This window comes from Pangasianodon hypophthalmus, chromosome 9 (assembly GCF_027358585.1).
Source record: "Pangasianodon hypophthalmus isolate fPanHyp1 chromosome 9, fPanHyp1.pri, whole genome shotgun sequence".
Lineage (NCBI taxonomy): Eukaryota > Metazoa > Chordata > Actinopteri > Siluriformes > Pangasiidae > Pangasianodon > Pangasianodon hypophthalmus.
Genome location: NC_069718.1, coordinates 3,773,428 through 3,784,146, shown reverse-complemented (window position 1 = coordinate 3,784,146; position 10,719 = coordinate 3,773,428). Strand labels below are relative to the sequence as shown.

At 37.5% G+C, this 10,719-nt stretch overlaps 1 protein-coding gene across 1 annotated transcript; it reads left to right on the top strand.

The window, feature by feature from the left end:
* Nucleotides 1-461: 461 nt before the first annotated feature.
* Nucleotides 462-8,129, top strand: LOC117598061 (uncharacterized). Its single transcript, XM_034307457.2, has 10 exons — nucleotides 462-665; nucleotides 1,141-1,494; nucleotides 2,314-3,352; nucleotides 4,418-4,582; nucleotides 4,806-4,840; nucleotides 4,977-6,159; nucleotides 6,319-6,672; nucleotides 7,409-7,576; nucleotides 7,806-7,840; nucleotides 7,947-8,129. Exons 6-10 carry the CDS (start codon nucleotides 6,117-6,119, stop codon nucleotides 8,001-8,003), a joined length of 657 nt encoding a protein of 218 aa, XP_034163348.2. The 5' UTR covers nucleotides 462-665; nucleotides 1,141-1,494; nucleotides 2,314-3,352; nucleotides 4,418-4,582; nucleotides 4,806-4,840; nucleotides 4,977-6,116; the 3' UTR covers nucleotides 8,004-8,129.
* Nucleotides 8,130-10,719: the final 2,590 nt, after the last annotated feature.

The following is a 10,719-nucleotide window of genomic DNA, read 5'->3' as shown; positions in this document are numbered from 1 at the left end:
ACGTACAGCACAACTCCAAAAACAACACACAGCATCTTGTCTAGAATATCGTCCTGCTTTAAGTGGACAGCAGGGGTGAAGGTAGCAGAGAGCTTTCACTTGTCCGTGTGAATTACTAATACATTTAGCATAATAATAACCAGGTCTCCACTGTTAGCAGAAAGACAAGCTAAATAAAACAGAAACGAAGAATGAATCTCAGAAATAAAACAGTGATAGAGGTGCTGGTTGTGTGACTGGAAGGTTCTGAGTTTAAATCCCAGGACTTTCAGAGATCCGCTGAACTGCTCCAGGGTTCCTGTACAATTACCAACAGGGTTTCAGACTCGCAAAACCATAACATGGTGCACAGCTCACTTTGTATGAAAGGTTAAGAAGGATAAGGTTAGAGGCGGGGTTAGCATGGTGGGGTTAGCATGGTGGGGTTAGCATGGTGGGGTTAGCATGGTGGGGTTAGGGTTAATAAGACAGACGATGTCAGCAGCTTATTGGACATGTTAATGGAACAGGATGTAGCGAGTTGTGGCTAAAAGAGCTGAAAGGGAACGGTAGTGAGAACACACACTAGAAATAGAAGAGTTTAATCGAACATCACAAGTTTACTGGAGGACGTACGTGTGAAATGGCCGAATACCTGCATGTGTTTATTCTACCGCTGCTCTTCGGTGAGTTCATATACATTAGTAAATTACTGGATAAAAGCAAATTATAAATAATAGTTTATCTTTAGAACTTCTAATACACACTCTAAAGCAGTAAGTGCACTATGTGTGAGATAGAAAGCTTGATAGTGACAGTGTAGAGATAACCTGTAGAGTAAATCTGTCTCTAAATGTGTGTGTTGTGCTGTTATAGTAAAATACTGAGTGATAGTGTGGTGTGATGAAGTGCTGTTAATGTTACCAATCTGGAATTTATTATTTTCCCATAACAGCAAGTGTTTTATTCCTGTTATATCACAGCAGTTTGATATCATTTACTATTTTTAAAAGTTATTAGAGAACAACATTTCAAACGTTTTATCTATTTATAGTTACATTTAATGTTGGGGAAGATCCACTAAAGTTAGTTCCTGTTGACGCTTATGTTAAAGCAGCTATAAACAGTCGTACGTGATTAATCGCTATTCGTGTCTTTCAGATTTCTTTAGACTGGGTTTCCTTCAGATCATTTCAACTGATTACAAATCTGTTCATCCTGGAGAAAACATCACTCTACACTGTAACGTCGCTCATTATTCTGAGATGGTTTGGTATCGACTGAGATCTCAGGAACTGGAACAGCTCATATCAGCTGAAAGAACAAAACTGGATAAAGACTTTTATATTCAGTATAATGTGGACGAGAGTCACTTTGATATAACAGAAAGCAGTAGTTCAGTCGGTTTAGTGATTACTGGAGTTAGAGAGACAGATCTGGGATTTTATTACTGCGGAGGTCGAAACGACACGACACACATTCAGTTTGGGAAACTCATCAGACTGAACTTTCCAGGTCAGTAACAATACTTTATTAGATGTTTAGAAGCCGTATTAATATCTTTTCTCATGTTAAATCTTTCTCATCAGCTACTTCTTAAGTCACTTACTCCAGCTTTTATAGAGTTTCATATTGACAGGAAAATAAGGTTCAAGACTAAGAGGGTTGAAGCGTTGTTCTTATGTATACAGTACTGTACAAAAGTCTTGGCACCCTACCTTTTTTAAATTGTAAAATTCTGTCTCAAATAAATATTTTATGTCTTCTGCAATACTGTGTCAGTAAAAAAGAGCATTTTTTAAATTTATTTCCTGTTACTTAACAAAAAACTTTAATGTTAGAGAGAATATTTGTATGTCGTTAAAGAAAAGATGTTAGGTTTATTAGGTATTAGAATCGTTGTAATGAAGGCTGTGTGATTTAATCTGCAGAATCACAACCAAATGCACCAGCCAAAGGTTCCAGCCAAACAACAAGATGTTCGCAGGAATATAATGAATATTACATGACTAAATTAAACATTGCACATTTATCTAAAGTGGATGTAAAAAGATGCATCTTTACATAATTAAAATGATATAATACATAAGGAATGAAGGAGTAATCATTGACAGGGTGATGTGATGAAGCGGTGTTAATGTTAGCACCTCGAAGTTGATTATTTTCCTATAGGAACATGGCTCCAAGTGTTTTATTTCTCTTATACCATGGCAATTTTCCAATGATTACAATTTATTATCTATTATAGAATGACATGTTAGACTTTTTATCCATTTTTAGTTATTGTTGAATGTTCATGAGACAAGTTAGTTCCTGTTCTCTCTTACATTATAGCATCTGTAAACAGCTGATAGAAAAAATCTCCTCTACAGTACATGACACTGGTAAGGAACCATAACAATGAGAAAGGAGTGAAGGATGTTACATAGACTTTTGATTAAATCTGTCCAGAGGAGGACAATTTTCTTCTCAGTACTTACAAACTCACACTCTACTCAGACTGTAGTAACTTTTACTGAATTATATTACTGACTAGATCAATTATTGAGTCTGTATGTGATTTCTGAGCAGTAATAATTATAACCAGTTATTGTAGCAGTTTGTTGGACACGGACTGTAGAACAGGATGTCCGTTGTTGTGGTAAAGCCATTTGTGTTACAGGAAGAAACCTGTAACACACTCAACTCCATTAAATCATTTTGAACAGACAGGACTTTTATTTATGCACGTGTCAGTAGAGGAAGTGTGAGAAATGGCCAAGCTCCTGTTTATTCTACAGCTGCTGATTGGTGAGTTTATATACTTATATTTACCCAAATAGTGTTTAAGGTTCTCTAAAAGGACATTATATAAATAATATTGATATCTCAGTGGGACCTAAATGTGTCTTAGTGGTAGTGTAAAGGTTTTTAATGAGATAAAGTTCTGCTGAATTTTATTCCATGAGTTAAATAATGCAGCTGTGTGTTTAATTTTACAGAGTGATGATGAATCTTCTCGCTCAATGTGGTGTTGTTCTTTCAGGGCTCCTGAGTCTCGTTCAGATCATTTCAGCTGATCTCATATCTGTTGATCCTGGACAAAACATCACTCTGCTCTGTAGCATCACTTATTATTCAGAGATATCGTGGTATCAGATGAACTCAGCAGATGTGAGGCAGCTTATATCGGCCAAACAAAGGAAACTGGACAAACACTTTTATGTTGTTTATAATGTAGATGAGCGTCACTTTGATCTAACAGAAAGCAGCAGTTCAGTCAGTTTAGTGATTATTGGAGTTAGAGAGACAGATCTGGGATTTTATTACTGCGGAGGTCGAAACGACGCGACACATATTCAGTTTGGGAAACTCATCAGACTGAACTTTCCAGGTGGGTGCCAATACTTTATTTACGTTGCTTGTTGATAGTGCATTTAGTTTTTGTGTTTATATTTACATACTGAATTACTGCAATGTTAATAATTATCTTGATTATTTAAGATGTATTATTATTATTTAGTACTTGTATCAGAGCACTGCTGAATTCTGCATTGTGATTGGTCAGAAGGTGTTGATTAATTCTCTATAACAGCAGCTCTGACACTAGTGCAGCTGCAAATCACAGGTTTATATTAATGCGCTCGTTCTAATACGTTATTTTTTCTATAGTAACAGCTCATTCATGGGGACGCTGCACATAAACTGATTAAAAACGTGTGTAATTGTTGATATGGTGATGTTTCTGTAAAGAGATGTTTATTTATCATTTAAGAAAGGAGTCTCCAGTGTCAGCGCTTTGTAACAGTCAGAGGTAAAGCTGCAACTTTTCCGACATCTTCAGGACAGAGGAGTTTATGCTTCACGGGTTCTTGATAACATGACAAGCTGTGTTTTTTGTCTAACTTGTTTCCTGGACATTCCACAACATTAAACATAACTATAAAAAGATAATAAAAATAAAACACTCGGGGTGTGGTGTTATAAGAAAATAATCAGCTTCTGGATGGTAACAGTAACTCCACTCCATCACACCACCCCGTCACTCAGTATTTTACTGTAACAGCATCACACAGTAGTTGCTTTTTATAAATGGTAAAACACACAGAAAACCTGTAAAGAGATTTTAAAAAGGTAAAGAAATGTTTGTGGTTGTAAATATTAATGATGTTTAAATCTGTTAATAATCTCTGGTAATATCAGATTACTGTAGTGCTTAGATGCTGTAAGTGCTTTAGTGTCTCTCACATTTCTGCGGAAATGATTAAGAGATATATATCAGTGATCCCAGCAGTCTGAAATATGACTGAAAAGTGGGAGTCAGCTTCGTGAGTGTGAGTGTGAGAGTGTTTAACATAAAAACATATACGACTTGTAGACTTTCCTGTTTAATCCTACAGATCAGGCCTTTCTCTGTACTTTACTGAGATCTCTGTGTCACTGTGTGTTTGTGTTTCAGATGATCAAAATCACGAGTCAGGTAACTCATCTGAGCTTCCTTATACTGAACAGTCTGCAGGATCTGGACCCTTCTGGATTATAATCCTAATCCTACTGTGTGTGTGTTCAGTGGCTGCTCTTATAATCACCATCTGCATGTGTGTGTTCTGTTCCAGGAACCAAGGTGAGAACTATGTAGATCCACTTTCCCTTATTTATCATCCTTCCTGTTACAGAGCAAAACTAACACTCGACTGCACGTGTCTAATGAGTGTGTGTGTTTCTAATAAGTGTGTGTGTCTGATGAATGTGTGTGCATCTAATGACTGAATGAAACCAGCAGTATAAATGCTGTTAAGGTCAATTATGACAGAATTTTATGTGGATTGAATTCTGTTTTCTTCCAGACAAGTGTGTTAGCAGTAGAGACCTGATCGAGAAGGTACCTCAAACCCTCCTGATGAATCCTAGTGAACAGAGTCAGAAACTCTTCTCATTATTAAAGTAAAGCATCATTAGTTGAACTCCACACGATGTTATAAAACAGTTCTCTGCTGCTCCTGTGTGTCTCTCTGCAGGAAGTCAAGCTGCAACACACTGCTGATTTGACCTGTGTGACCTACACAAGAGTCTCCTGAAGGCCCAGAAACTATTTAACAGCATGAATCACCACGTCACAGAGAACCTGCTATGATCTGGTCTACATCTGACCACAACATTTAGTACAATAATTTTTAATAAGTTTCATTAAATAGATAGATATGTGAGAATTATTCTAAAAAGCTGTGGTCAGTTTTCATTTAAAGACGTTTCAGAAATGGTATTTATAGCGTCTCTGAATTCTGAGTAAAGGTCTGAGCTCATGTTTCTGTTCAGCTGTGTGCTATGTCCTGTTCAGACCGTGTGGTTAACACCACCAGTAGCCCTCATCTTCCTTCCCTTTTAGGATATGTGAAGAAAGCATTGTGTTGTACTGAATACTTGTCTGTGTATAATTCCAACAAAGCCGAATTAATTTAATAAAAAGAAAATCTCTTCAGTGGAGACCCACAGGATTTTGTCCTTTAATTAATCACAAAAAGTCAGCTTTACTTTATAAAAAATTGGGCTTAAAAATTATGTAACCAGAGGTGCCATTATGTACGATTTAGCTGTAGCATTTATGAACTGATTTGTAGCCTGCTGCCTTGATGATACAAGAATCACATGAGAACTGTGCTTCTTTAATTTTTCAGCTAAACCAGTGCTCAGCTAAAGCAGTGCTCCGACAATTGAATGAATAGTTAATAGAAAGTTCAAACTGAGATCATGTCACTATAAAGCAGAGCAAGTTGTTGCATTATAATTTAAGCTGAACAGCACACTGGAGCGTTCACTTGTCCACGTGGTGCTCAACTCACTTTGTATGAAAGGTGTAAGGTTAGAGGCGGGGTTAGCATGGTGGGGTTAGCATGGCGGGGTTAGCATGGTGGGGTTAGCATTGTAGGTAGATCTGTGTAAAGAACATAAACTGCTAAAATGTTGAATGTGCTCAGATCTATATGTACCTTCGTGATGTGAGCAGTTTATTGGACAGATAAAATACAGAACAGGATGTAGGACCATGTGGCTAAAACCAGGCCTGAAACACACACTGTTTTTTTTTCTTTTTTAACTCCACAAACTGAGTGTGAAACATCAGCGCTTTTTCTCAGAGTGCTGCAGGGTGTGTGTGAGACATGGCCAAACTCCTGTCTACATTTATTCTACAGATGCTGTTTGGTGAGTTCATACACACATTAGCAAAATAGATAGTAAACTATAAATGAGTGTTATTAGCCACTGTAGCTGTGGGAGTGTGAGTAATGTTCAGGAATGGATTAATGCACTAAGGCTGGTTTGGACAGTGATGATGAATCTGCTCTCCTGTTGTTCTTTCAGCTTTCTTTACACCGTGTCTCCTTCAGATCCTTTCAACTGATCATTTATCTGTCCATCCTGGAGAGAACATCACCCTGCTCTGTAACATCACTAATTATTCTGAGATATTGTGGTATCGACTGAGATCTGAGGAGGTGAAGCTGCTGATATCTGCTGAAAAAGGGAACCTGAAGAAAACCTTTTTCTTCACTTATAATGTGAACAAGAGTCACTTTGATATAACAGAAAGCAGCAGTTCAGTCAGTTTAGTGATTATTGGAGTTAGAGAGACAGATCTGGGATTTTATTACTGTGGAGGTCGAAACAAAACGACACACATTCAGTTTGGGAAACCCATCAGACTGAACTTTCCAGGTGGGTGCCAATACTTTATTCAGTCTGATTATTGCTATTTGATTTTGTTTTAGTATGTATATTTATTTCTCATAATATTATTTATAACATTTTGGGTATTATTTCAAGGATTAGTTTTATAAACAAAAGTAAAATCTAGCGCATCTGACACTCCAGACTTCATTTCCTCTCTTGCTTAATTTTCTTGAAGGTTTCTTTAAAAACCTAAAGACCTAAAACTTAAAGAGCAACATTAAAATTACGGCTAAATGTATTCAATGTTCAGAGTTTAATGGGTTCTTTGAAAGGTTTAGTTGTTTAGAAGATACTATCATCTCTGATAATCTGATCGATGTGGCAGGATTAAGCACTTTAAAAAAATCGAATATTTCAAAATCTGTATTGATGTGGTTTTAGATGTTGAATATACTGAATTATCTGTGAGAATATCGGTTCAGTGTGGAAGATAAGTGTTTCAAATAGTGACTCACTTTCCAATTTCATGATTGAGTTTAATAAAAACAAAATATAATATGAAGCCTTTGATGACCGCTAAAACAGAGAACAGAAAATACTTTTCTCTTGCTTGGGTTATTATTGTTTTGTTGTTGTTTAATGTTACACAGTGTATCGGAGACAGCCTGATTGTTGTGTGTGTTTAATACTAAATCACAGTTAGAAAAGAGCAGAATGTCTTCGGACTCACTTTCCGCTCTGATACTTTACTGATATCTCTGTGCTCCTCTGCGTGTTTCAGAAGATCAACATCGTGAGACTGATCACTCAGACACACAGCAGTCTGCACCTCCTGCACACTGTGGAGATATTATTATTATTATTATTATTATAATCCTGTCGTGTGTGTGTGTGGTCTCTGTTTCAATAAGCATCACCTGCTCCTCTCTGTACTGTTCCAGTCTACAAGGTGAGAACTTGCAGCTTAAAGACCAACATTCACACAGTTCACCCTGTCACACACATTTTCCTTTATTTACTGCACTTCCTGTTGTGACTTCATGTCACGCAGCAGCCCTCGTACACTAGTGCAGAATGAATGCGTGTAATGAAAACATTAGTTATTGTGAAAAGCTGTGTAGTGTTCGACATTTCTGAGATTGTTGTCTTTGTCTATGTTGAATTCTCTTATTTTTCAGATAAGTGTTCTTTCACCGGGGACTCGGATGAGAAGGTAGCAGAAAAACAAGGAAATGTAGTTGATAGAAGGCAGTGCTCAGATCATGTCACTATTAAAGCAGACTAAAAAATGTCACATTATCAGATGTTTCTCTGTGCAGGAAGTGGACCTGCAGCTGTCTGATTTGACCTCTGTGACCTACACATGTGTCTCCTGACGGCCCAGAAAACATTAGCAACAATTTAGTCCTGTGTAACATGTAACACTGGACTGTGTGTAAAGGCCAATAAGACATAAATGGCTGATATAAGCAATATCTAATAAAAGAATTCCTGAAGGTGAATTGCTGTTTTTTGTTGTTTTTTTTTAATCCAGACAAAAGGATAAAGCTTTATATAAACACATGGACAGAGGTGTGGTGCAGTTTCCTGCTTTTATTTCTGTACTTTTATAGGGTTTATAGACCTTATATTGCTAATAGTTGCACATGATTTGTACTGCTTTTACAGAGCTTTACTCTGTCATTGTCTATAAGATTGAAATGTAAGGAGGAATACTAAGTTTGAACCGCACAGTGTTTCTTTAAACAGGCAGTGAATGGCGCTTTGAGATTGAATATGACTTGTCCATAGTCAGATGGTGATGAAATGCGTGTGTAAGGCCAATTCATTTGAAGTACGTCAAAGTAAATAAGACAATACTTGGTTGCATATCCCTTGCATGCAGTAACTACATCAAGCCTACGATTCACTGACATCACCAAACTGTTGGTTTCTTCTTTTGTGATGCTTTTCCAGGCTTTTACCGCAGCCTCTTTCAGCCTCTTTCAGCCTTCTTTACATCTACATATAAATACCAGGAATAATAAAATAATAAAAGCTGAAATTCTATGCTCTCTTCTCATATTCATCTTTTGATCTCAAACCCAAATGTCTTCAGTCTACAGCAAAAAAAAAAAAAAATAATAATTGAACTGACCCAAAAGTGCTGTCCCAATAGTATCAGAGGGGACTGTATACCTTATTGGTAGACATATTTTCACCATATTCCTATACTGGGAAATAATATAATGTTTTTTTGTACCTTTTAATAATGTTGCAAGTAATTGATCTAAAACATGTAATATCAGTGCGACAGAAGCAGCTCCACAATCAGCCATTAAATAGTTTAATATAAAGGCTTGTGATGGAAATAAATGATTTATCTTTACTGTATGTTAGTGGTGTAGACAGTAATACAGAAATGTAGCACAGTACAGTATCCTTTTGCTGCCACCTACAGGTTGAATTTATTCAGTGTGTAAAGGGTTAAAGAATATAAAAGACATTATTTCTCTTTAATTAGAGAGGCGATTATCATAGATGATGTACATAACACAGATCGTATACTATGTAATGACATGCAAAAGGATCTGTTGAAGTCAAACTGAGGTTTAGACATTTAGATTGAGAGATTCAGAATGAGATTTTCTCTGTTTTTGTCCTAGACACAGCAGATCCTGACACAAACACACACTATAAAAGACACAAACACACACTATAAAAGATTACAATGATTGCACATTTTACACTGAGATTGTAAGTCTTATCATCCAGTTTTAAATGTTCTCATTTAGTCCCTATAATGTGTGATGTAATCCATTTAATTTAAAATTGCATACATCACAGTGCTGTTGAATTCTGGATTATGATTGGTCAGAAGGTGTTGATTAATTCTCTATAACAGCAGCTCTGACAGTAGTGCAGCTGCAAATCACAGGTTTATGTTAATGCACTCATTCTAATACGTTATCGTTTTAAAAAATGTGTGTAACTGTCGATATGATGACATTTTCTGTAAGGTGACGGACCTTATCCTGAGAAGACTGGGCAGGAATACATCGTGCACACACTCATTCACCCCTAGGGGCAATTTAGCACAGCCGGTCCACTTCCCGGGGGGCACAGTGGCTTAGTGGTTAGCATGTTAGCCTCATGCCTCCGGGGTTGGGGATTCGAATCCCGCCTCTGCCCTGTGTGCATGGAGCCTGCATGTTCTCTCTGTGCTTTGGGGGTTGCTCCGGGTACTCCAGTTTCCTCCCCCAGTCCAAAGACATGCGTTGGCATCTCTAAATTGTCTGTAGTGAGTGAATGGGTGTGTCAGTGTGTGTGTGAGTGTGTGTGATGGGTTGGTACCCTGTCCAGGGTGTCCCGTGCCTTGTGCCCCGAGTTCCCTGGGATAGACTCCAGTCTCCCTGCAACCCTGTGTAGGATAAGCAGTACAGAGGATGGATGGATGGACAGTCCACCTACTGGCATGTTTTTGTGAAGAAAATGGAGAACATGTGAAACTCCACACAGACAGTAACCTGAGCTCAGGATCTATGAGGACCTGTGAGGCATCAGTGCTACCCACTGCACCACTGTGCTGCTCTTTTTGGTTTATATGGTTAAATAAATAAAAGATTATCTATGTATTTCATGTTCTCCTAAGCTTCTCTAGAGCAGGTTGGAACTCTTCACCTGCAGTGATCCTGACTGTTAGACCCTGTGACAACATCACACTGTACTGCAACATCTACCAGCACTGATATGGTCTGGTGTTGATGATGATCTGAAGTCCGGAGTGATGAATCTATTACTTCATACTTTTTATAATGGAGGCTATAAATGCAGTCCATTCATATTCCAGGATTATTTCAGTGTATGAGGAATGTTTTACTTATCCTACTTTCATAAGAAAGGGAATATAATGTGATGACCACCACTGTATTTTAGAGTGGAAGGTTTGGCAGCCACAGTAGCTCTAGTGAAGCTCTGTGGCCTGTAAAGGTTCATTAAAGGTTTTTTTTTATAAAGAGACATTGTGCTTTGGTTTTATTGAGAAAAGGCAGTTTCCAGCCACAACCCATGCAGTTAATTTTTTTCCTGTTCTGCCTTCACAACACACTGTGG

What these genes read in the sequence shown, in the direction of transcription:
- LOC117598061 (XM_034307457.2), top strand. Translation starts at nt 6,117, where the DNA reads ATGGCCAAACTCCTGTCTACATTTATTCTACAGATGCTGTTTG. An exon ending in TATTCTACAGATGCTGTTTG is followed by an intron (nt 6,160 to 6,318) that starts GTGAGTTCATAC and finishes TTGTTCTTTCAG; the next exon opens with CTTTCTTTACACCGTGTCTC. An exon ending in CCGGGGACTCGGATGAGAAG is followed by an intron (nt 7,841 to 7,946) that starts GTAGCAGAAAAA and finishes TTCTCTGTGCAG; the next exon opens with GAAGTGGACCTGCAGCTGTC.